At 48.3% G+C, this 27,735-nt stretch overlaps 1 protein-coding gene across 5 annotated transcripts in view; it reads left to right on the top strand.

Annotated features, from left to right (window-relative positions):
• LOC147432788 (binding protein) overlaps positions 1-27,735 on the top strand; it is a 252,004-nt gene that overhangs the window by 111,531 nt on the left and 112,738 nt on the right. For all 5 annotated transcript variants that reach the window (XM_086492599.1, XM_086492600.1, XM_086492601.1 and 2 more), the window contains 3 exons: positions 11,420-11,870; positions 11,958-12,300; positions 12,413-12,601. In XM_086492599.1, coding sequence (XP_086348725.1) covers positions 11,420-11,870; positions 11,958-12,300; positions 12,413-12,601 — 983 coding nt within the window. The remainder of the gene's footprint in view (positions 1-11,419; positions 11,871-11,957; positions 12,301-12,412; positions 12,602-27,735) is intronic.

Here is a 27,735-nt window from a genome sequence, read left to right on the forward strand (position 1 = left end):
CACAGCTTGCGCATATGAGAGAGGTAATGCCAGAGATTCGAGCGGCAAGGGAGAAGGGAAAGACAGCCTTCTACAGAGATGGCCGGGTTGTGATTGTAGAGTGGCGCTCCACATGACGGTGCGAGACCCATGGGACCACCCTCAAAGTTGCCACGTGGATTTGTAATGGATCTATGCGACTTGATGTGGGCGCCTTTGAGGATAGTTTCAGGGGAAGAGACATCGTCTTCTACTCTGAGACACATCAGGCCCCTGGGCAATCTATGCCTCACATTAGTGAATATAGATGGGAGACTGCCTATAGACAGGAGACACGATCAGAGCGCAGAGGGTGAGGATCAGGAGGAGTGGCAGTGTTATTCAGGGAGGAGTTGCAGCCACTGATACATATAGCCCGCAGAGATGAGCAAGCTAGGTACATGTGGGTGAGACTGAGAGCAGAGACAGACAGATATCTTTACATTGCTATTTGCTACCTTCCCCCGAGCACGTCAGTGTATGCACCACCCAGAGGACAATCCCCTTTCTCTATTTTGGATGATGACATATGGGAGTTCTCTAGAGATGGTGACATCATCATTCTAGGGGATTTCAATGCTAGGTTTGCTCATCATCAGACAGTATTTTATCATACTTCAGAGGAGATGTTGAGAGAGCTGGATGTTGCAGAGACAGGCCTATCCAGACTATCACAAGATGGAGAACACATTGAGTATGGACGACACTTGATAGACATGGGGACGGCACGTGGATTTGCCATCTTGAATGGCCTACAGAGATTTCCCGCTTCAGGGGGTTTTACATGCTTTCCACACAGACATGGAGCCAGCACAGTGGATTATATCATGGCACAGCCGAGCCTTATCTCTAGTATCCAGGATCTCACGGTTGGACCCAGACCTGTTGGTATGGCAGTGGATCATGCTCTTGTGTCAATGACCATCTCTTTTCAGTTTAGTGTAGCACACAGGCTACGGACAGCAGCCCCTACTCACTACACCTTCATGCGGGAGACAGACTCTGTATACATAGATCGGATCTACAGACGCCTATGCACAGAGGAGCCAGGGCGACCTCTGGAGGAGCTTACTACTATATTGACACAGACACTACATGATACAGCAGCAGAGGCATACCCACATACCCAGCCTGAGCAGAGACGTCGTTCGGGGAGCATGCCCCAGAACAGTTGGTATGATGAGGAATGCCGGGACACTAGAGCTAGACTCCAGAGGGAGGTGCTTTTGGGGGACATCACTCACAGACAGTCACAGATTGACTTCCGACGCCTAGTGCGGCGGAAGAAGAGGGCATTTTTGGCTCGGCTAGAGCAGGATCTATATCCGCTGTTCTTGAGTTGGGACTCACGTGAGGCATGGCGCCTCTTTCAGGAGCACTCTCCCCCCCCCCCCCCCGCCATCACTTCTACAGAGGACTAGGGCTAGTACGCATCATCTCTGTACACAGTTCCTGAGCAGCCCCCCCTTCCCGCTCCTCCCGATCCATGCCCACACACATGTGCTTTTTTCACCGCAGAGATGGTGAGGAAGGCCATTGACAGGATGAGGACTGGGAGAGCATACGATCATGATGGTTTAGTGGCTGAGCATTTCACGCATGCCAGAGATCTACTAGCAGAGCTTCTAGCAGTGATGTTTAACCGTGCCATGTGTGAGGGCTTGCCGGATACTAGGAGCCTATCTACTATTGTACCTATCTTCAAGTCGGGAGACCCTATGGAGCCTGGGAATTATCGCACTATCATGATTGGACACACATTGGCACGGTTGTACGCATCTATTCTTGAGCAGCAGCTGAGTAGATGGGCAGAGAGGGAGGGGATACGCGCAGCCGGGCAGGCAGGGTTCAGGAGGGGTTTTTCTACTCTTGACCATATCTTGACACTCAGAGCCATCATTGAGGAGGGTAGATCGCGTGGGAGACGGATCTATTGTAGCTTTGTGGATTTCCGCAAAGCATTTGGCATAGTGCCTAGAGCTAGATTGATGCGCAGATTAAAGCAGATGGGAGTACCCACAGAGCTCATTTGGGGGGTCATGGCATTATACAGGTCAGTAGTGGGGCAGGTACGCACCTCAGAGGGTCTATCCACACCGATTCACTCCACTATTGGGGTGAAGCAGGGCTGCCCGCTCTCTCCTGCTCTATTTGGTATGTATGTGGATGAGGTTTCTGACTACATTGAGAGAGATGGTGATAGAGGTGCACAGCTGGCAGGGACATGGATTCCACTATTGTGATATGCTGATGATATTGTGTTGATCTCCGACTCTCCAGAGGGGATGCAACGTCACTTGGATGCTTTGAATAGGTTTGCTCAGGAAAGTGGTTTGTCCGTCAACCTTGGTAAAACCAAGGTCATGGTATTTAATACCACCCCACAGTGGATCAGGGGGTCAGCGCCAGCATTCACATACGGCCAGGAGACTGTGGAATATACATATGCTTACACTTACCTTGGAGTGGTTTTTAGTGGGCAAGCATTTTCATTGAGGAGGGTAGTAGAGACTAGATTGACCAGAGCCCATGCAGCATTGGGTAGATTGGAAAGGATGTGTTCACAGGTTCAGTTTCACGAGCCTCGGACGAAGCTCTGGCTCTTTGACACTCTGGTGGCTTTTGCATTCCTTTATGGAGCTGAGATTTAGGGACCTTCATTAGATCATCACGGGAGGACAGGCCGCAGTGATGGATTGGGGGACATGGAGAAGCCTTTGGTCTCTATGATCTCGCGGCTCATTAGAGCCAAGGCCTCAGTACCACGTGCTATTGTTCGAGCAGAGCTAGCTGCCCCCCCACTAGTGGTTGAAGCGCTCACCAGATCGGTCTCCTTCATACACCGCATATGGGAACTTCCCAGAGACAGATATGCCCGCCTTGCACTTGAGTCCTCTCGACAGTTAGCCATTCAGGGAGATACAGCATGCTCGTATGGGGAGATGACATCATGGTTTCAGGCGCATGGGTTCAGCATAGACAGACTGCCTCCCTTCCAGTACTCACTGGATGCACCCTCTCTGACTCTTACACAGTCCGAGATCACCGGGCTCATCCGCCAGGACTTGACTCAGCTAGACACCAGGAGGACATGGATACAACCAGCACAGGAGCTGGGCACGAAGATGGCTTTCTACAGAGAGCATCTCCTCCAGCTTACGGTTGATGGTTTTGTGACGAGGCCCAGATACATGGACACCCACTTGTCTCATGGGATACAATGTGCTATCGGCCAGATACGTACATCTTCACACCAGATGCGGATCGAGACTAGGAGATACATCGGAGTAGTAGCAGAGGCTAGGACATGCCCCCTGTGTGACATCGAGCCTGAGACAGAGTTGCACTACACATGCCACTGCCCCGTCTACTACGAGATACGAGGCCGCTTCCATTGCTTGTTTAGAGAGGGCTTTGGACCATTCGCCAGAGTCATGCAGTACGAGGATCAGAGATGCTTGGGTTTGTTTTTGCTCGAGCTACGCAGACACAGAGAGAGCCTGATGAGAGGAGAGGCTAGCTAGTCCCAGAGACAGATCACATATTTCTTTAGAGCTGCCACTGGACACCCGGAGGAGTTACTACCACAGCAGAGCTCGTCGTCTCACACCAGAGGCACACTGATCGACCGAGCGACTGAGCTAGGAAGATCCAGACGCCCACGATTGCGGAGGACTACACAGCATCGACGGAGGCTGCATCAGAGGATTCGGATCACTTTGGCTCGACATGCACGACGCCTGGTCAGACTACTGACCATGGAGGAGATTGATGCGATCCGCCAGCGACCGATGCTGGATCTCTTGTGATCTAGCCATCCCAGCTAGCTGCTTAGTTCACTCCTAGCAGTTTAGGATTCCATAGTATTTTATTGTGACATTTGTCATCTCATTTTTGTCACTGTTGTCATCTTGTTACTCTGACTCTAACTTTGTATCAGATCCACCACATTCTAACTTTTTGGTCTCATAGGTCACTTTGGCCTTTTGAAGACGTTAATATAACATTTCATTTCATTTCATTTCTCTCTCACCGCGACTGAGGAGGGGAGCGACGCAGCACTGGAGGAGATTGCGGCAGAGGATCCACAGGATTCTAGTACGACACCTAGAGTGTCGATCAGGATAGGCTTCATGCTACTGCTATATTGTATCATGGTGACACTTATCCCCACTCTGTACCTTTGTGGCATGATACCATTGCTCAGCTTACCAGCCACCCATATGAGTTGGCAGCATTCCTATCTCAGTTTTTGTTTTGTAGTTTTCTTTGTTTGTACCCAGATCTGGTACTAGATGCATCATTGTAATCAGTTGGGTCTCATAGGTCATTTTGGCCTTTTGTAGATGTTAATATATCATGCCCCTTGCGCTCCCCTGCTGCCTCCGCTCCCTCTCTGCCCCCTCCGTTTGAAGACCGCCCCGCTCCCTCTCTCTATCGTGATGCCCCCCTCATAGTTACCTGGAACGGGAAATCGGAACGGGAACGGGGAACGGCAACATGCATGAAATGCCATTTCCTGTTTCGAATACTCACGTCTGAAACACGGAACGGGAATCCGGAACGGGAAAGTGGGACGGGAATGGGGAACGGAGACCTAAAAATGGCCATTGCCTGTTACTATGGCCCCCCTCTCTCCCCGTCTATCGCTCCCCCCCCCCCACCCTCCCCTGCCTATCGCACCCCCACTCTCCAGTCTATCGCGGCCCTCCCCCCCCCCCCCCCCCCTTTTTTCTTTTAATTTAATTTAACTTACCCCCCCCCCCCCTCTTTGTCTATCGTGCCCCCACTACTCAGTCTATTGGCCCCCCGCCCCCCCCATCTGTCTATCGCGCCCTCCCTCCTCAGTCTATCGCCCCCCCGTTTTTGTCTATCGCACCCCCCCCCCCCCCCCCCCCCCCCCCCCAAAAAAAAAGAAAAAAAAACCCCACTCCTCTCCTCAACCTATCTGTCTATCGCGCGCCCCCCCCTCTTTGTCTATCGCACCCCCCCAACCCCTGCTCTGTCTATTGCAAACCCCCCCCCCCCCCCCCCCCCCCCCCAAACCATCTCTCTCTCTCTCTCTCTTTCTGATTCTTTGGGCCTCACCGTAATGGATCAACGTCAAGGCCATGAATACTCAATGGGTGTTGCACAAACTGTCACACTTGAAGAGGACTCTGCACAGGACACGGAAGCTGCCAATGTCTCACTTGTTTGTAAGCCGTGAGCAAAGGCAACCTTCATGCTCACGAATAAGCGAATGGCGCAGATGGAGAGGGAAATGAAAGAGTGGAAAAGAGAGATGGAAGGATGGTGGAAGGAGAAGGCCAACCTCCTTCAGATGGTCTTCAATGAAGGCACACAGTGGAAGAAGGAGAAAGAGAGCCTTAACGCAGAAATACAGACACTCAAAGAAGAAGTCTCAGTCCTCAAACAGGAGAAACCAAACGTCGAGATATGGGTACTCAAAAAAGAAGTCGCAGCCCTTAAACAGGATCTTGCTGATAGAGTAAGCAATGGACTAGAGGAAGGCGAATTTCAACCCTCGGTAATAGATGAAATCAAGGAAATTAAGGAACAAGGTAAGGATGAGCACAGAGGAAGAGAAACTGAGTGTGGCAAAGACATCTTCATGGGCGGAGATGATAACAAGGACACAGAAAAAGGCGGACGAGGCTGAAAAATGGATTGAGGTCGCCAAGAAAGGGAAAGGTCAAGAAACTCCTTGTACACCAACGCTTATCAACATGACTCTCGAAGAGGAACAAAGAAGGCAGATGCGAGCATTGCATGTGAGAGTGACCGGTCTCAAGGACATAAACAATGTGGAGAAAGAGGTCACAAGCCTTACATCCATGATGGGGATGGAGAAAGCCTTTGAACACAAAGGCATGGAGGGTAGGTAAGAAAAGTGATGGCACGGGAGAGTCTTCAAAGGGGAGAGCTCTCATTCTACTCTTCCCTCGTTGGAAGAGAAGAAGGAATTCTTGAGGAAGAGGCCTACTTTCAAAAAGACAGGTATTTTCCTCGGTGATGACCTGACTCTCTCACAGCTTGCACATATGAGAGAGGTAATGCCAGAGATTACAGGGGCAAGGGAGAAGGGAAAGATAGCCTTCTACAGAGATGGACGGGTGGTGATTTTAGAGCGGCGTACTGCATGACGGTGCGAGACCTATGGGACCACACTGAAGATGGCTACCTGGAATTGTAATGGGTCTATGAGGTTGGACGTGGGTGCATTTGAGGAGAGTTTCAAAGACAAGGATATTGTGTTCTTCTCAGAGACTCATCAGGCCCCTGGACAGGTAATGCCACATGTGGTGGGATACAGATGGGAAACAGCTCACAGGACAAATGCGAGATCAGAGCATGGGAGTAGAGGTTCAGGAGGAGTAGCAGTGCTATTCAAAGAGGAACTACAACCATTACTGCATATTGTACGAAGAGACGATCATGCTAGATATATGTGGGTGAGACTAAGACCTAACACAGGTCGATTCCTATATATTGCCATATGTTACTTTCCTCCCAGTACATCAATGTATGCCGCATCCAGAGGGCAGTCGCCTTTCTCTATCCTAGCTGATGACATTTGGGAGTTTTCTAGGGATGGTGATATCATTCTCCTAGGGGACTTCAATGCCCGAACGGGCAACTCGCAGACAGTCTTCTACGACACTTCAGATGAGATGCTTAGAGAGTTGGATGTGGGCGAGTTGGGACTTGACAGATGCTCAGATGACAGAGAGCAAACGGAGTATGGGAGATACCTCATGGAAATGACGACTACACATGGATTAGCCATACTTAATGGCTTACAACGATTTCGTGGAGCAGTCGGTTTCACATGCTTTCCACATAGACATGGGGCCACTATAGTGGATTATGTTATGACACAACCGAGCTTTGTCCCCTGCATTCATGATTTCATAGTGGGAGCCCGGCCAGTGGGCATAGCAGTAGATCATGCTCTCTTGACACTATTCGTTAAATTTCAGTATAGTACAACCCAGACATCAGGAGGCAGGTCACACACCCGCTATACATTTACACCAGAGACTGATTTCGTTTATTCAGAGGAGATATGGGACCGTCTATTTGAAGGCACAGTTGGCACAAATGGTAGAGGCCTCTCAGTGGAGGAGTGCACCACTTTACTGATTGAGACACTGCATGAGGCTGCATCAGTGGCATACCCACACACTCAGCCGGGCAAGAGACGACATTCTGGGAGCATGCCCCAGAATAGTTGGTATGATGAGGAGTGCAGAGAGATGAGAGCCCAGCTTCAGAGGGATCTTCTTTTAGGAGTCATCACTTACAGACAGTCTCGGATTGCTTTCCGACGCCTTGTGCGACAAAAGAAGCGAGCTTACCTAGCTCAGATGGAGCAAGACTTGCATCAGATGTTCTCGAGTAGGGAATGAGGAGAGGCATGGCGACTCTTCCATGAGCACTCCCTTCCCCTAGTGATTACTTCACCTGAGGTGTGGGGCCAATATGTGACATCATTATATACGGTTCCTAGACAGGAACCCCTTCCAGACCCTACCAAGCCTTGCCCAGCTACGAGCACTTTCTTTACACTTGAGATGGTACAAAGGGCCATCGACAGGATGAAGACCGGGGAGGCATATGATCATGACGGTCCAGTAGCGGAGCACTTTATACATGCCAGGGATATGCTGATGGAGGTTCTCGCAGTGTTGTTCAATCGTGCCATGTGTGAGGGATTACCTGAGACTTGGAGGTTGTCTAATATTGTGCCCATCTTCAAGGCTGGTGACCCTACAGAGCCTGAGAACTACCGCACTATTATGGTTGGACACACATTGGCACGGTTGTATGCATCTATCCTGGAGCAACACTTGAGTAATTGGGCAGAGGGCGAGGGTGTACGAGCAAAGGGTCAAGCCGGCTTTAGGAGGGGTTTCTCCACTCTTGATCATATTCTGACACTCAGGGCCATCATTGAGTAGGGCAGAGCACATGGGAGACGGATCTATTGTAGCTTTGTGGATTTTCGTAAAGCATTTGACATGGTACCAAGAGCTCGATTGATGCGCAGACTACAGGAGATGGGGGTGCCCATAGAGGTGATTTGGGGGATTATGGCTTTGTACAGATCAGTGATGGGACATGTACGCACTCCGGAAGGGGTATCTGATTTAGTTCACTCTACTATTGGAGGGAAATAGGGCTGCCCATTGTCTCCTACGTTATTTGGTATGTATGTTGATGAGGTGTCTGATTACATTGACAGAGAGGGTGACAGAGGTGCACATCTGGCAGGGATGTGGATCCCATTGTTGCTATATGCTGATGATATTGTGCTGATATCTGACTCGCCAAAAGGTATGCAACGACAGTTGGATGCACTACGCAGTTTTGCAGAGGATAGTGGATTGTGTGTAAACCTAGGTAAAACCAAGGTTATGGTGTTTAACACCACACCACAATGGGTCAGGAGATCAGTACCTACTTTCAAATATGGTCAGGAGATTGTGGAGTATACAGATGCATACACTTACCTGGGGGTAGTCTTTACTGGGCCGAGATGTTCCTTGAGAAGAGCAGCAGAGACTAGACTAACTAGAGCTGGTGCGGCTCTGGGAGGAATGGAGAGGATGTGTTCGCAGGTTCAGTTCCAGGAACCTAGGACAAAGTTATGGCTCTTTGATACTTTGGTTGCCTCTACTATGTTATATGGGATGCAGGTTTGGGGACCTTCTGTAGGCCAGGAGGGTTGGAGGCGTATGGAGAAGCCCTTGGTATCTATGATCTCTCGGCTGATTAGAGCCAAGGCTTCCGTACCGCATGATATCATTCGAGCGGAATTAGCTGCCTCCCCTATGGAGTTTGAGGCGCTTACTAGATCAGTCTCCTTTGTACATAGTCTGTGGGATACTACCAGAGACAGATATGCCAGGGTGGCTCTAGAGTCCTCCAGACAATTAGCTCTTAATGGGGATACATCATGCTGGTATGCATAGATGGCATCATGGTTTCAGACACATGGTTTTACCATGGACAGGTTGCCTCCTTTTCAATACTCTCTACAGGCACCCTTAAAGTCCTTGACGCGGGTAGAGATTAATAGACTCATTCGTTTGGATCTGATCCAGCTGGACACGAGGAGGACATGGATAGAGCCGATACAGGAGTTGGGCACAAAGATGGCTTTCTATAGAGAGCATTTTCTCCACCTCACGGGGGATGGCTTTGTGATTCGACCTAGCTATATGGACAGGCATCTTTCTCATGGTGTGCGATGTGCCATTGGCCAGATACGCACGTCCTCAGATCAGCTCAAGATTGAGACTGGCAGATTCAGAGGGACACCAGCAGATAGCAGGATATGCCGCTTATGCCATCTAGAGCCAGAGACAGAGGTACATTACATATGTCATTGCACAGTGTACTATGAGATACGAGGCCGTTTTCATTGTCTATTCAGAGAAGGTTTTGGTCCTCTATCTAGGGTCATGAGTTATGAGGATCAGAGATGTCTTGGGCTATATATACTTGAGCTACACAGGCATAGAGGAACTTTATTGAGGAGAGCTGAAGAGAGACAATCCCAGAGACAGATCACAGATTTCTTTACACTAGATATTGTACACCCAGAGGAACAGACAGAGGAGCAACCAACAGTGAAGAGGTCTACTCGCACTACTGGCATTCTCATAGACCGAGCATTGGAGCTAGGGAGATCTAGACGACCCGATGGAGAAGAGGAGCTACACAGTTTCGAAGGAGGCTACAGCAAAGGATTTGAGCCATACTTTTTCGTCGTCCAGAGTGCAGATGAAGATGGATCTCTACTTCCCTCCCAAATTGTCTACACATTGTATTGCTCAGTTAACACATTTCACGCCTTTCGCCTTTCACACCTATCCGCTTAGTTTAGGATTCCGTAGCATTTATATCTTGTTATCCCTAGTTTAAAAATTTATTTTGTTAATCTGACTTGGTATCAGATACACCGCATTGTAACTTCTTGGTCTCATAGGTCATTTTGGCCTTTTGAAGACGTTAATATAACATTTCATTTCATTTCATCTCTCTCTCTCTCTCTCTCTCTCTCTCTCTCTCTCTCTCCATGGAGGAGATTGATGAGATCTGCTAGCGACTGATGCTGGATCTTTTGTGATCTGTGATTTAGCTATCCCACCTATCTGCGTAGATCACACCTAGCTGTTTCAGATTCCATAGCATTTTATTTTGTCATTTTTGTGACTCTGACCTTGTATTAGATCCACCACATTGTAACTGTCTGGTCTCATAGGTCATTCTGGCCTTCTGAAGACGTTAATATAACATTTCATGTCATTTCATTTCTCTCTACACAATATCGACGAAGAGTACAGCACAGGATTCGAGCCATACTCTCTCGACATCCAGAGTGCAGATGAGGATGGATTCTAGTAGTATTAGTATTTTTGTTCTAGTCTTTTTGTATCAGACATGGTATCAGATCCACAATTTTGTAACAGTTTGGTCTCATAGGTTATTTTGTCCTTTTGAAGACGTCAATATAACATTTCATTTCATTTCATTTCCCCCCCCCCCCGCCCCCTCCTTGGGGGGTGATTCCCTGAAGTCACCTCCGGGTGGTGTGACTAACAAGGGGACATGGAATAAAAGACATGGCATGAAAAGATTCCCCCGAGGGGGAAACTTACTTCCTGCCCCCGCTGGTAGCTGTAGGCTCTTAGAGTCTTGTCCCCTTGCCGGCTTGCTGGCTGTATCCCGAAAAAGTAGAAGTAAAAGTAGAAAAATTCTTCAGCATGGTCAATCTCCTGTAGTCCCATCCTCCCACCTCCACCTTCTCAAAGCTGACACTCTTCATACGTGCCAGACCCTCTTAGATCAGTGAGGCCCTGCTAGATTTTTCTCAGATGTCCCTCTGTTGCCATTTTTACATCTTTGCAATTATGCGGTGCTACTTTATGCCGAGAGAATCTGACTTCAATTTGTGACCGCACTCTGTTTAATTCGTAGTCTGTTGTGTTGCCTTTTACTCCCGATGTCATGACATAACCTATTCTCTTTGATTGGCTGCTGCACAATGCTTCAAGAGAAGAGCAAGCTCCTCTGATCTGAGGATAGAAGTCCTCATGTACTGGCCCCTCAAAATGTCAACAGCAATCATCCACATCTTCGGGAAAATGCTGTGGTTTCGATTGAAAATCATTGCATACCTTGCACAACAATAGCGCCACTTAACAAGACTGGCTTATTTGCAGAAAGGCTGTATAAAGGTTCCATCCTTTGTAGATATTCAGCCTTTTATGAAAGATGTATACCTAGAGCTTAATGTTGAGGCAACTCGGTACAGAACAAGTTTCTAAGAGACGCAATTCAAGTGGTACACTTTCCCTTCGTCTAAGAGTTCATTTTCATGTTTGTATAGGCAAGTTCTGAGCGAACTGTTTATGATATCACATACAGTACAGATGGCACAGCAGGCAAAGTGCATCATGAGGCCGTGATATTGGGAGGAACTCAGCTTTGTTACAGGCACCTATTAAAGGATATTCTTGACTGTGTTGGTGGGGTTTGCGCTTTTTTTCCTTTGTTGACACAACTTGATCAGCCTCTTGCACCAAGGAATTTTTTCCTTGAGCTTGAAGGAGCAGAAAATATTTCAGATCCCCGCACATCTAATGTGTACGTCGCAGCAGAAGTTATTGAGCTTATAACTGCAGTGTTGGATAATAGTTCTACTCACCAACAGTATATGCATCAGTTCAAGGGATTATCGGTCATAGGATTCTTGCTACAATCGGTTTCACCTCAACATCTCACTACAAGCGTTGCCTCTGCACTTGTACACTTGTTGGCAGTTGTTTCCAAAAGGACTGGTAATCTTTTGCTTAGTATCTTTTTTTTGTATGTGGCAACTGGCATGCTTAGTCTCTTAGTTTTAACTTTGTGAAATTTGTGAACAGGAACAAATGTCTTCAGGAAGCTTGTAGAGGACACACTAACAAAGATATTTCTAAACTTATGTATATGGATATATACACCATATATTGTTCAACGAGAGCTTCTGATTACACTGCTAAACTACTGCGAAAGCAATGCTGGCTTAGCAGCCAGCTATGTAAGTCTTCCCAAGATACTGGATCTAGTTCAGAGATTCTACTGGGATAAACCCAAAAACCGGAGGATTAGTGGTTCTAAGCGAATTTTACATCCTGTAACAAAAGATGTGATTGGGGAAAGGCCAAGTCGAGAGGAGGTAGGAAAGCTGAGAATCCTACTTTTGAGTCTTTCTGAAACAGCTGTAAGGTTAGTAACCTTCTTATGTCGGCTCACAGAAATTGTAAGCTCAATTGTAAACGAAGCACTTTATTTGCTTTGACGTACGCCCTGTGTATTTGTTGTGCGCTTTAATTGACAGGGACTCCATCTCAATGGCTGATACAAAGGCTCTTCTTGCATATATTTTGAAAAGTGAAGACTCTATCTGCTTGGAGGATGTTTTACATATGCTACTGCGGCTTTTGGGCCGGAAAGAGTTTGCTGCAGCTTTCATAGAGAACATCCAGGTTCTTGGTGGCTGTCAACTATTTCTTGGCCTCCTTGAAAGGTACACTTTGTCATTCTCCAAGGCCAGTCTATTTCATCCTTCTACTCCGATAAAGTTTATCAATTAAGAAGGCCATGATTAGTTTTCAGCTTTAGTGTGAACATTGACATAAACATGAGCTTGAAGGCATCCCATTACGATTCTTTCACTAAAAAAATCCTAATCTAAGAAGGTTTCCAGCTTGAAAATCCAATCCACTCTCATAGAAATAATCACTTTACTCTCCTTGTATTTGTCACAAGAACTATAGTTTTCATGCGTCCACATCAGCTCGTGCACACAACCTCAAGAAGCATGCATAAGCTCTCACCTAACGCTTGAGCACATGTACATCAAGAGGCTCTTGCCCTAGCATAGGAGGCTGAGGCCTCTCTCTCAAGCGCATGTCTAGGAGGTCCCTCTGGAACCTTCTCATGCAACGTTGGACAATCTTCAAAATTTGCCGAAAATGCCTCTGTGTAACACAAGATCATTAGAGCGGAGTTAGTAGCCCCCCTTATGGAAATAGAGGCGCTCGCCCATCTGTCTCCAAATGAAGCACTGGTTCAGGAGTCCCGAATACTCCACCCTCTGGCTGAGCCACCCGCCACTCACCTAGGTAGAAGGACACCCTTTGGGAGGGTGTGGGTGTCTCGAACCAAAATGCATACTATGGGAATACTGGCAAACTTGGTAGCAACTGAAGCTGCCATGCGCGGGGCATAGTTACAGGGAGTGGCCATTTTGAGGTCCCCGTTCCCCGTTCCCATCCTAATTTTGTGTTCCGGATCCCCGTTCTGTGTTTCAGACGTGAGTACCCGAAACAAGGAATGGCATTTCATGCATGTTGCCGTTCCCCGTTCCCCATTTCAATTTCCGGTTCTAGGTAACTATGGCACGGGGTCTCCAAGACTGTCCCGATCTCGGAACGTGGAAAGAAGTCCGAGGTACATTCTCCATTGGATGGGGAAGCAAATCCAAATAGGCAGATATGCTTTCTTGGCAAGAACATGTGAAGCTGGATCGAAACCATGGCGCCATTGGCGGAAATGAGCCCTGACCGCTTGAATGGCGAGCGGGCTCATCGAAATGACCTTGGCGGCCAGCTCGGGAGTTTCAAACTCGATTTGGTAGTACCCTCGCCCGAGAAGGTATACGGCAATGATCTTTTCCACCTCTGCTAGGAGACAGGTGTGTAGGAGGTCGCGCACCTCACCTTTGCTAGGTCGACTGCCAATGATCTTGCAGATAATAGAGGTGGCTTGAAGGTGCTCCACCTCCGAAGCAAGGCTCTCTTGCTTTGCTGGCGATAGAGCAAGTCCGAGGGTGGGGTCGGACGAGGGGACTTCATCTGAGTCTCTCTGAGGCCGAGCACGAGCTTCCATCTGTGTTCTAGGGTTTTATCACTGTCTTTTGCTGTTTTTAAGGGTTTCGAACTTGTTTTTTTTGTCTTTTAAGGTTTCGTCGTTGATTTTTGTGTTTTTTAGGGTTTCATAAGCTTTTCTTGTTGTTTTAGAGTCCCCCCCCCCCCAAAAAAAAAAAAACCCCATGCTCACATATGATAGTGGGAAGCCACTTCAATCGAACACTCCCATGAAATCAAGTACGAAGGTAGGAAAGGACGACAACATGACGAGGGATGAAGTGGAGGGGGCCATCAAGCAAGCTATTTTGGCTGAGAAGAAAGAGATGGATATTGCTCTTGAAATCGTCAATACGGCCCTATCGGAGGAGATCATGACTCTAGAGACAAAGTGTACCTCTCTCAAAAGCAAAGTGGTAGCACGAGTTGAAGAACTCGACAAACCAAAGGAGTTGGAGGGCATGTGTTCTCGGACCAAGCTCGGAGAAGGAGAATTCAACCATCCAGGGCAAAAGAGCTGAATATTATTAAGGCACAAGTGCTCACCATCCAAGCGGAGGAGGAGAAGACATGAGAGAGCTCTTCATGGGTAGAGATGCTCACCCGCACCAAGAAGCAAGTAGAGGAAGCGGACGAATGGATCCAAGTGGTCAGAAAAGGGAAACATGAAACGCTCACTCCCACCTCTATCATCAACATGACAATTGAGGAATAGCAAAGAAGGAAAGCACGCGCTCTGCATGTAAGAGTCACTGGTGTGAAGACACCAACGTTGAAAAGCCTCTATGCACGTACAGGAATCGTGGACCCAAAACACACTGGAGTATGGAGAGTGGCCAAGAAAGGAGGAGGTGATACGGAACCTCCAAGGACCGTGCTGTGATCATTCATTTTGCTACCATAGAAGAGAGGAAGGACTTCCTCAAAAAGAGGCCTACACTAGCTGACCTCGGTACTTCAGTCTAGTTAGTGGACCTCTTCACGCGCTGGCTGCCTGCTGTGCTTCGCTTGCCCTTCACCCCCCTCGTGCTGCCCACCCTCCTACTCTCACGCTGCCCTGCCCATCCCCTTCCGACCCCCGCGCTGCATCTCCCTCTCACCTGCTGCCTCCCTCAACCCTCCCGCTGTTGCCCACTGTCCTTCAGCCCGCCATCCCCCTGGCCAGCGCTATACCTTGCTGGTCTTTCTTCCTGCCTGCCCTCCCCTTTGCGCACCATTCGTTGGCCACCCCCCCCCCCCCCCCCCCCCCCCCCCCAACAAAGGCCTCACTCTGCTTCGCCTCGACAATGATGATTCTTTGATATCACTTGTCGGAGCTGCTCAAAGGGTTGTCTTCACTTAGCCCCTTTCCATCACAGCAGCAGACATAGATGGAGGCTCATGCTCCACCCCAGAGGGACTCTCAAGAAGCCCCCTCGCCCGACCCTACAGAGCCCACCATCCGACTTGCTCTTTTGCCCACAGAGCAAGCGAGCCTTGCAGCAGAGGTGGAGCAGCTCCACGGGACCTTCGTCATTTGCAAAATGTCGGCACCTACCCTAGCAGAGGGGAGACACGTGATCTCCGCCTGGCCCGCCTTTTAGCAAAGGTAGGCAAGATCTTCGACTTTCAGCTTCTCGGACATGGCTACTACCAGATAGAGTTTGAGACCCTTGAGATGGCGTCCAAGGTCATTGCGATGAGTCCTCTGGCCATGCGAGCAATTCGGGCTCATTTTTGAGAGTGGCACCATGGTTTCGACCCAGCTACCGATGTTCTTGTCGATGAGGCAGACCTTCCCATCTTAGTCTGCTTCCCCGACCTGAGGAGAGAGTATCTTCCGCTCGTGTCCAGGATTGGCTCAGAGATTGGGACTGTCCTGGAGACACCTCGTACTACAGCCTTTGTAGCTGCCAAGGCAGCTGGCATGCCCACAGTACGCATTCTGGTTTGGGACACCCACACCCTCCCGAAGGTCATTCTACTACCTCGGGTGAGTGGTGGTTGGCTCTGCCGGAGTGTGGAGTATTTGGGCCTTCCAAATCAGTGCTTCATTTGTCGATAGATGGGCCATCTTGTGAAGGCCTGTCCACGGAGGAGGCCCCGATCTTCACCTTAGACTCAGCCCGAGCCTCCTAAGGCTGGCTAGCATCTGCAAATAGAGACACATGGTACTCGGGCAGATTCACCCTCCGAGCGTGGGCCTAGGCAGCTGGTAGCTGGTCCATGGTCGGTGTCGATAGGGGCCACCACGTCAGCCTGGCCCTCCGGTTGGTCGCCAGGCTCCAGGCCAGCAGTAGTGGGTTTGCATATGGAACCGTTTCGATCCTCTTCAGCAGGACGAGGCCCCAGCTCCACCCTCCACCACAGCCTGACCACCGACAGCCCCTCCTTCCCCTGAGTCCTCCTCCGCCCCTCCCCCCGCCGCCTCCATCCTCTTCCCCACTCCCCCCATCCCCCCCCCGCCCCCATCTCCATCCCCACCCTCTAGCCCCCCTTCTTCCACATCTCCTCATGCTCCTACCCGTCAACCGGCCCATGAGGCAGGACCTTCCTCAACTGCTAGAAGATCTCTTGGTAGCGCATTTTCCACGAGTCACTTGGTGAGAGAGGGATAGCCTTTCTTGCGAACCCCCCTTTTGGTGCAGATGTCTCCTTTTGTAGCAATCCTCGTGGAGTGACGAGCTTCGACATTCGTCGTAGGTGGGTGTTCTTTGCCTACGACTTCACACGATTTCTCGGCGACTCTTCACCAGACTTTGAGGCGGCTTGTTTCAGAGTTCATGTACTGTCTTTGCAGCTAGAGGGATAGAGGCCTTGGACACAGCGGTTAGCTTCTCTTTTCCCCTATGTGGCAGGGACTAGTCTAAGTGGACTCTGGACTCAGTGATGGATTGACTGGGGGCATAGGCCCACGAGTTCTCTCACCACATGGGAGACTTGGGGGTTACAAATCTGGCACAGAATTTGTGGCCATTGGCCAAGTTCTTAGTGACACCTTTAGACATGGCAGGATGTAAACACATTGTGGTATACTTCTTTGATCACACGTAGAGCCCACCGTGCTCTTCTTGGGCCAACACTAGACAGTCTTTGCAGTCACGCCTATCTTGGGGACGCTCGGATGCGTATTACTTTCCATATAAGCCAGCCTCGAAGACAGCGCAATTAGTTGCTGTTGCAGCATCGGTTCTTTGTGGTACTCCATGAGGATTGTCTCATGGAACGTGCAGGGATTAGGTGGGCCCCGCTGCCCAATTTCAGCGCCAGTGCGGTCGATCGATTGTGTCAGGAGCTTTAGCGATGCCTTGTGAACAGAGAGATTTATCTTCTTATGCTGCAGGAGTATCATCTTTGTGAGAGCCACATTAGACGATGTGGTCAGCTTTTGCGTGGTCGATATGAGACATTTTGGTTAGCTGCATTTTGACCTAGTGGTATCCAGGGAGGGGTATATATGACTATTGCGGACTCATGGCAGCAGGCCATTGTGGGTAGAGGTATTATTGTGCCTGGCAGGGCTCGGTGGATTACTATGCAGGTTCAAGGTTGCCTCATGGGCTTCCTGAACATCTATGCACGCACGCAATGTGGCAAGTGCCCGTGCAGAGTTTTGGTCTCACATTGTAGAGTCTCTGCCGCATGCAGAGCAATGGTGCATTGGGGGTGACTTCAACATGTTGGAGGACCCCTCTGACAGGATTGGAGGTAGCCATGCTACTATGCACGGGGCTGAGTTGGCAGCTTGGGAGAGGCTATGTATGACCTTGAGGGTTTCGGATGTTTGGCAGCATTCTGGCTTTGTGAGGCCCCCGATAGCATGGCCTTCTCTCGTTTAAACCGCAGGGTAGGAGTGAATCTATCTCGGATAGATCGCTTCTACGCCAGTGACCACATCTGTGACATGGGTGGATCTGTTTGCATTTTGTCTGGGACATCTTTTTTGGACCATGCACCAATGATCCTCATTGTGATAGATAGACAGAGGAAGGGGAGCTCAATGCTACGTATCCCTGAGAGCATCTTGTTGGACTTTGAGCTCAGAGAGAGAGTGGTGGCTCTTTGGACAGAGGGCTTGGACACGCAGGACTCCCCTGCCGACAGAGTGGCATTTGGACTTGCTCAGCTTAGTCGCTTCTTCCTCCAGGAGTCTACGGCTCGCCTGGTTGAAAGCCACAGGTTGCAGCCAGGGAGGAGGAGAAGCGTCTCCGACAGGGCGTTACATCCTTGAAGAGGATGCAGGAACAGCACCCAGACAGTCCTTGGATGGAGGAACAACTGCAACAGGCTCGTCAGGAACAGGCTTTCCATTGACAGGCGTCTCAGTGGACCCAGTTGGGTGACAGAGTGACTGGGGCGTTCTTTGAGACAGTGGGACCCCGTCATATGCACACCAGTGTCAGCCATTTGAGGAGACAGGACAGGTCAGTTGCTTCAGAGCTAGAGGATATGCGTGCAATTGCTACTCACTTTTACCGTAACCTACTGTCAACCATATTTACCCAGAACGGGAAATTGGAACAGGGAACGGGGAATGGCAACATGCATGAAATGCCATTCCCTGTATTGGATACTCACGTTTGAAACACGGAACGGGGATCGAGAACGGGAAATTAGGATGGGAACGGTGAACGGGGCTTGGGAATGGCCATTCCCTGTAACTAGCTGTTAGCAAAGCCTTCGTCAGAGCGTCAGGATGCATGCAGAGAGCAGTTTGGGCACAGATACCTTGTCTTGTGACCGAGGAGATGCGCCAGAGGCTTGAGCTGAAGGGAGCGAAAGCAGCACGAGAAGGTAGCGTTGAGATTTTCTGGAGAGAGAGAGAGAGAGAGAGAGAGAGAGAGAGAGAGAGAGAGAGAGAGAGAGAGAGAGAGAGAGAGAACACAAAGATGGGCATGTGCTGTTCGGCACACTTACTAATGTTATGTTTTATTATTATGAGGGTACACACTATAAGGGTCACATAAGTGACCCTAGGGGTGGTTCACGCCCGAAGAATAAAATAGCGTACAAGGGTGGCCAAAGGGCCTTTAGACCCAATAACCTCCCACCTAAAGGCCCGATGTGGTACCTTTACGTAACTCCCTCTTAGTGTAAGCAGTGCTGATGTTGTGTATTAGCAAGAGTGAAATCGGCCCGTGGGGCGGTAGGCTTCGGCTTTCATCCGAAATTCTTTACTTTTGACACACACAGAGAGAACGTGCAAAGGAAACCTTCAACGGGAATGAACACTTAAGCACACACATGGGTTGGAAGCTAGAATGCTCCGAGCAGAGGTCGACAACCTGTAGGCCCCAAAATTGGCGGCCCTTTCGGTATTTCTTTATACTTTGAGAGGGTAAATTACAAAGTAGAGTCCTGGGAATTCTATACCTGTATTTAGCTAGATACCACCTGTTTTGGCCAAATTTCGGCAGCATAACAACCCCAAAACATGCGCGAAACCAATTCCCCAGCTGGAACTCACTTCCACTAGCATAAACCCTCTGATTTCTGCCCAAAAACAGTAAATTCAGCTCTGTATTTACTGGTTTTTGCTCTTTTTTCAGTCCTAAACAGTCCCCGAACTGTCCTCTGTCAGTGGGGCACTGTTTGCAATGGATCTGGCGTCTGTATGGCTGAAAAACAGTCAATTTACAGGGCTGGTTATGACCGTCGTCGGTGCCTGCTTTGGAGTAGCAATGAGCTACTCTTGTTCCTGCTCAAGGAGGCTCTTGCCTCAGCACAAAAGCATGAAACCACACAACTGTACATCAGTCAAATGAGGAGCCCTCTTGTGGGGCATCACATAACTGCACGTAGGGGGGAGAGAGAGAGCAGCGTGTAGTGTGCAGGTCATCACTCCTAGCACCACACTGTACATAGAGAGGAAAGCAAGCACTCTGTAGCTCTTAACTTGTGACAAGAAACTTGCAAATGAGCCTTCTCTCTCTAAATTCAGCGCCACTTCTTCATGCATGAGGAAAGTGCACAAAAATGTGTCACTTGGCGCGTTTACCCGCCATTTCCCGTTTCGGGGTTGCCGCCTAAAAATCTCCCGACAGGTTGTCCAGTTGACTTCGCGGCAGAGTGCTAAAGTGTTCCCCTTGTCATTCTGGAGGTAATGACGCGAACACATTTCATGGCCCAAAATAGCAGTTTCCTAAATTTTAGGGGATGCTTCCGTTGGACTCCCATTGGTCATGTGACCATCTATCCTCATTGGGACCGCATCCAAAAGTGCAATGTGGCCCAACTATCGGATACTTTCTTTTGGTGATCCCTTCTTGACTTTATGCGTTTATTGAGTTCACTTCCCAATATCCCCCAACTTGCTAAGTGCGCCGGGGGGGACCTACATGACCTTGAATTGAGCCTAGACATCCTCTTACTATACGAATTCCAGTGCCGACCAACTTCCCGTTTGCGGGTGAAACTACCGTTCACATTAGCCATACAATGTCCGATCATTTGCAACTTCAAAAAGAGGGTCTCAAAAATAAAACAGAAATCATTGGAAAGAAACCAACAACTAAGGTTAGCAGTTGCCACGTCCTCGTGACATAGTTAAAAGTTGCCACGTCCTCGCAACATACCCCCCTCTTGAAATCGCAAACGTCGTGGATTGCATACCATACATGCACGCCACTGATGATCTTGTGTTGTTAGCACTCTTTTATCATCGCATGTATCCGCAAGAAAGGTCGTAACACATAGATACAAATGACTTAATGAGACCTTCATACTTTTGTCATTTCCATCAATATTACACTGAATTCATATCTACATTTGATGTGCTAGTTCTATCATTACCCATCCTTTCTACACGTTGGGTTGGGGCATAAGTAGGTTGTAACCCAAAGGCTTCAAGGTAAAGCTGCAATACATTTGGTGACTCTAATAGTTCATGCTCTTCCATCCTCTTTGCATCCATAGGCGGATAGTTCTTGAACTTCACAAAGTAGCGTCTTGCAACTTGTCCTTTAACTTTTCTGTCCTTATGTGCCAAAACTTGCTTTGGTACCAGGATCTCATCAAGTTCCTCAACTTCTGGCTGATCCTCATCTGGCATATCTTCTGCCACATCACCCACGAACGGTCTTAGAAGACTCATGTGAAATGCATTATGAATCTCCCACGCATCAGGCAATTTCAGCCTGCAAGCCACATCGCTGATCTTGTCAAGCACTTGAAAGGCCCATAGTAACGCATGCTGAGCTTAGGAAATAACCGTTCCTTGCCCTTCATCTTCTTTAACCTTGTCTTTTCGAACCTTAACAGAACCCAATCACCAAGTGATAACAGCAATTCACGACGGTGACGATCAGTAGCCTTTTTCTGCTTTGCATGAGTCTTCTCCAAGGCAACTTTAATTTTCTTGTACATCTCATCCATGTTTCCAACATATTGATCTGCCTCAAAAATCTTGTTCTTTGTATGCAAAATGGGAGGAACTTTTTTGCCACCTTCAACAATCTCGAAAGCTGCCTTGCCAGTCGACGAGTGCACCGTATTATTGTATGCATACTCAAGCATAAGCAAATACTGTTCCCACTTGCCCTTATTATCTGACACAGCATTTCAACAGATCCAAGACAGTAGAATTAGCCTCTTCTGACTGCCCATAGTTTGTGGATGAAATGAAGATGAGAACTTGAGCGTAGTGCCCATGTTCTCAAACAATGCTCTCCAGAACAAACTTGTCATGCGAGGATCACGATCACTGACAATCGATTGTGGCATACCATGGTACTTAAACACATTGTGCATGAACAAGCGTGCCATCTGGTCAGATTTTATCCTCTTTCTAACAGGGATAAAATGGGCCTGCTTGTGAACGTGCAGATAATGATCTATATACCATCATTCCCTGTCGGCGTTCTTGGAAGATCAAAGATAAAGTCCATAGCAATGCTTTCCCATGGCTTATCCGGAACCCTAGTGCCTTTTGCCCGTCAAACTTGACCTTTTGGCAAATTATGCATACTCGCACAAAGGCATCCATATCTCTCCTCAAGGTAGGCCAATAGAAGAATGTCTTTACCGCTTCAACTCTCGCATCAATACATCGATGCCTTGCATACGGTGGGAGATGACTCTCTTCCATGACCTTATGTCGCAATGGCCTAGTGACACAAAGTCTGCCATGCATCATCATAAAACCATCTCTGAGGAGGTAGTGCGCATGATGTTGCCCCTCTTGTAACTGTTCAAAGATCCTTGCAAAATCTTCATCAGTAGCATACTGTTCCTTCATGTCATCCAGCTCATGATGATAAGGAATTGACAGCTGAAATTTGTGGCTTCCGTGATAACGCATCAGCCACAACATTCTTCTTGCCTTCCACATGCATATTCTGGAAAGTGTTTGCCCATCGCATATGCTTTTCGGATAACTTTGACTGTGTTAAGAAGTATCGCAAGGTCTAATGGTCTGTTTGGACAACAAAATCAGCACCTAAGAAGTAGTGCTGCCAGCTAGAAAGCGCATGAATCACGGCCAAGAGCTCTTTCTCATAGACTTGCATAGTCTTCTTTGGCCCTTGCAAAATTCGGCTTTCATAAGCTACTACCCGTCCATCTTGCATTAGCACTACTCCGATGCTAGTGCCACACGCGTCACACTAGACCACAAATGACTTCCTGAGATCAGGCAAAACAATTACTGGATTTGAAGTCAACTTTTCCTTTAAGAGACTAAAAGCTGAAATCTCTTTTTGGTGATGCTATCTGTGCAAAATTCTTGAGGTGAAGAGGTGATGCTATCTCTGCAAAACTCTTGATAAACCTTCTATAGTAGGAACATAATCCCAAGAAGCTTCTGCACAGTCTTCAAGTCTGGCCATGTTTTGATAGCTTCAACCTTTCCGGGATCCATTCTGACACCATCCTTTGAGACTATGTGGCCAAGAAAGTGGATCTCTTCCAGGAAGAATTCACTTTTCTTAGGATTGACAAGTAGCCTGTGACTGCCTAGCTCTTCGAACACAATGGTCAAGTGACGCCTATGCTGCTCTTCATTCTTCGAATAGACTATCATGTCATCGAAGAAAGTCCCAACAAACTGTTGATGTGAGCGGAAAATCCGGTCAGTCATCCTGTTGAACGTGTTGGCAGCATTTGTTAGACCAAACGGCATCACTATGAACTCATAAAGACCAAATGCTGTTCTAAATGCAGTCTTGTGCACATCCTCTGGCCTTATACGAGTCTGATGGTAGCCACTCTTAAGGTCTATCTTGCTGAAAATTGCAGCACCCTCTAAACGATTGAGAATATCATCAATTCTAGGAATAGGAAACCTATTCTTGATGATATTCTTGTTCAACGCACGATAATCAATACACATGCGCCATGAGCCATCCTTTTTCTGCACTAGGAGCACTGGGGAGCAAAAGGGTGGAGAACTAGGCTGAATCAGCCCCTTCTCTAATAACTCCTCAACCTGGCCCATAATCTCTTTCTGTTGCGCTTTACTTACGCTGTAGGGAGGGCTGAGACCAAGGGGCTGGTAGGTGTAGCGACGGCGAACGGGGGCACGAAGGTTGGCTGTACCAACGCAGGCAGCGCGCTGGAGGAATGGATAGCGACGGCGGGCAGGGCAGTGGGCAGGGAAATGCGCAGCGCGAGGGAGGAGGGGAGAGGCGTGAGCGATGTCGAGGGGGGCGATTTGCAGTTGCGCGTGGGGGGGGGGGGGGGGGGGGGGGGGGGGGCTCGTCGTCCTACTTATAAAGACCAAATGTTGTTCTAAACACAGTCTTATGCACATCCTCTGGCCTTATACGAGTCTGATGGTAGCCACTCTTAAGGTCTATCCTGTTGAAAATTGCAGCATCTTCTAAACGATTGAGAATATCATCAATTCTAGGAATAGGAAACCTATTCTTGATGGTATTCTTGTTCAACGCACGGTAATCAATACACATGCGCCATGAGCCATCCTTTTTCTGCACTAGGAGCACTGGGGGGCAAAAGGGTGGAGAACTAGGCTGAATCAGCCCCTTCTCTAATAACTCCTCAACCTTGCCCATAATCTCTTTCTGCTACGTTGTACTTACGTTGTAGGGAGGTCTATTTGGTGGGCTACACCCTGGCATTAAATCTATCCGATGATCCTCAGGTTTCTCTGGCGGTAATTGCGACGGTAATGAATAAGAAAAACAGTCACTAAAGTTTTGCAAAAATGCCGACCTTTTTTTATCTAACACACATAAATTTGACTGACCATTATCTGAGACATCACGTGCAAAAATCAAGTACACAGAAAGATGATGCTTTATTACAGAAGTGATAGTAGAAGCAGATACAATAGGGACAGACTCCCTTTTGAGCTTTACATTTAAAACATGAGTTTTGTCCTTATGCTGAAGGGTGATCGTCTTGTCGAAGGCATCCAACACACCATGTACTCTGAACATCCACGGAATTCCAAGTAGCACATCGCACCCTTCTAGTGGTATGATATAAAATTCTTCTGTGTCTACATATGACTGAATATTCAGATGCAGCTTTCCAATAATGAGAGTAACACACTGTGAGTGGCCAGGACATGCCAACCCTGCCTTTGCCGTGTATCGCATCTCTTTAGCTCTGATGCCCAGCTTCATAGCTAACTTTGGAGAGATAAAGTTTTCTTTGGCACGTGGATCAAAGAAGACGAGTGCCGTCTGATCTCTAACTTTACCCCATGCTATGCCTAACTCGCTTGCATCTGTACTTGGCCTGTCACCCACCATATCTGGCACTAAACGTGCCGTGGGTTTAGGCTTCTTGCCTTTCTAGTCCTCTTTATCATCTGAGTCAGCCGGTCTTTTCTTTTGTGGACAATTGGTAGCAAAGTGACCAGGCTGCTCGCATACAAAGCATTTGTTTTCAGCCATTAAGACCTTCTTTTCCTCGAGCAACTTACGCACAAAACGCTTTCTTTTCTGTTTCTTTGTCTGTGCTCCAGACGTCCCGGCGGAGTCTTTATCTTTGGTGGGCTTTTTTGACCCCTGTGACGCTTCAGGATCCGTTTTCACAAAGGGGTTCTTCGCTGAATTTTTCTTTTTTGCTGCCCTCCTTTCTCGTTGCTCGGAAACCCACTGTCCTCTCCTTTCAACAAGTCAAGACCAGTGCTAGCGACTTCCATGAGCTGGGTGAGGGTAGCTACTCTGTTTTTGGTACCCTTTGGGCAACCCACAACAATACTTCTCTATCTGCTCTGTCAATGGCACAAATTTGTAGAGGTTACTGAGAGTAACGCTTTACAAAACCTTCGATTGTACTCCAACAAGCTCTTGCATGTAGCCGAAGTAAGCTGGTGCTAATCTGTCATGAGGTCGGCTTCAAATTCATTTGATAGCCAAGCAGATGCAAACATGATTTTGAAGTAGACCCAAGAGGCGGGTGCTTGTCCTTGCATTAGCAATGTGTCCACCATGTAAGCGCATTGTCCTTCAAGAAAGTGGTAAGCTTTCTTGACCTTAGAGGCCTCTGTAAACTTCCATCCTGCATAAGCTGTATCAAACTGCTGGAGGAAAGTGAGAGCCTTTGCTTTATCCTCGAAGCCACTGAAAGTGCTGAATTTCACACGTGCACCACCTTCTTTGTAAGCTTTCTGCTTTCCCCCCAAATTGGCATAAGGAATTGTCTGCAACATGGGCACCGTAGTAGGAATCATCGGCACGTCTTGGCCATTAACATTTTTCATTAGAGGTGCCATATCTGGCTGTTGTCCAGAAAAACCAGCCATGCCAAAATGACCCTGTGGTACCCAAACTGGCCCTGGTTGCTCTGAAAACCTTGTTGCATGCCTATGCTACCATACATGGGGTTTGGCATCATGCCTTGCATACCCGCAAACACTGTTCCTGGCATGTACGACTGACTTCCAGGTGCATAACCAACCATACTCTGGAACACAGATCCACCCCCGAAATACCCAAGATGTACCGTGGGTGGTGGAAAAACTGGATGCATTGCCTGGTAACCAGTTCCCTGTCCATTCAAGACAGCATGCGGGCTCTGAAAGGTGGCGGGCTGAACCGGCATAGGCTATGGAATAGGCGTCCTAACCACCTGTTCAAGGACGGGAGGAACCTATTTTGGAGCCCCTGACTTCGCAACATGCGAGTGTTCCCTATCCTGCTGAGTCGCATGAAGTACTTGGGCTTGAGCCTCAACTTCGCGGTGTAGATTGCCTATTTTGTTGTTGCAATGGTGGCACTTGCATAAACCTCGGATTTTGCACCAGTCAGGAAAGACATTCACAGCGGCAACTAATTGAATCCTGAACGCATCATCCTCAAGTTGCCCAGTCATAAAGCCCTGTACTACTGGAGGGACATTCACATCAACAGGAGGTACAGACAGACGTGGCTGTGAGCTCTCGCCAATCGCGAACACCATAGCAGTTTCCTGTTTGTCCTTCGAAGAGGAACCCTCTTCCATAATGCCCTTCCCTTTGTCGGCCATAGTGTAACCCCACGTTCGTGTACTCTGTGTCTTTACGCATAACAACCGAGGCTCACTTTTCGAGGAAAAAGTGATTGATGTCCCGGATGGAACCTTGCAACTAGCCCGTGGGGTGGAAGGCTTTGGCTTTCACCCAAAATTCTTTACTTTTGAGACACATAGAGAGAACGTGCAAAGGAAACCTGCGACGGGAATTAACACTTAAGCACACACACGGCTCAGAAGCTTGAATGCTCCGAACAAACGCCCAGAACCTGTAGGCCTTAAAATTGCCGCTCCTTTCGGTATTTCTTTATACTTTGAGAGGGTAATTTACAAAGCAGAGTCCTGAGAATTCTTTACCTGTATCTAGCTAGATACCACCTGTTTTGGCCAAATTTCGGCAGTTTGACTTCCGTTGCATAAACCCTCTGATTTCTGCCCAAAAACAGTAAATTCAGCTAGCTCTATTTACTGGTTTTTGCTCTGTTTTCAGTCCTAAACAGTCCCCGAACTGTCCTCTTTCAGTGGGGCACTGGTCCCAATGGATCTGGTGTCCATATGGCTGAAAAACAGTCAATTTACAACCAACGCTGAAAACGCACCTGTTTTGTGAGGTTATGACCCTCGCCGGTGCCTGCTTTGGAGTAGGAATTAGGTACTCCCCTTCCTGTTCAAGGAGGCTCTTGCCTCAACACAAAAGCATGAAACCACACAACTGTACATCAGTCAAATGAGGAGCCCTCTTGTGGGGCATCACATAACTATACGTATGGGGGAGAGAGAGCAGTGTGTAGTGTGTAGGTAATCCATCCTAGCACCACACTGTACATAGAGAGGAAAGCAAGCACTCCATAGCTCTTAACCTGTGACATGAAACTTGCAAATGAGCCTTCTCTCTCTAAATCCAGCACCACTTCTTCATGCATGAGGAAAGTGCACAGAAATGTGCCACTTGGCCCATTTACAGGCTATTTCCTGTTTCGGGGTTGCTACCTAAAAATCTCCCGATTGGTTGCCCAGTTGACTTCGCGGCAGAGTTCTAAAATGTTCCCCCTGTCAATCCGGAGGTAATGACGCGAACACATTTCATGGCCCAAAATAGCAGTTTCCTAAATTTTAGGGGATGCTTCCGTTGGACTCCCACTGGTCATGTGACCATCTATCCTCATTGGGACCGCATCCAAAAGTGCAATGTGGCCCAATTGTTGGATACTTTCCTTTGGTGATCCCACCTTGACTTTAGGCCTTTATTGAGTTCACTTCCTAGTATCTACCAACTTGCTAAGTGCGACGGGGGGACCTACATGACCTTGAATTGAGCCTAGACATCCTCTTACTATACGAATTCCAGTGCCGACCAACTTCCCGTTTGTAGGTGAAACTACCGTTCACATTG

Source organism: Adiantum capillus-veneris, chromosome 20, assembly GCF_014529385.1.
Source record: "Adiantum capillus-veneris isolate H3 chromosome 20, ASM1452938v2, whole genome shotgun sequence".
Taxonomy (NCBI): Eukaryota; Viridiplantae; Streptophyta; class Polypodiopsida; order Polypodiales; family Pteridaceae; genus Adiantum; species Adiantum capillus-veneris.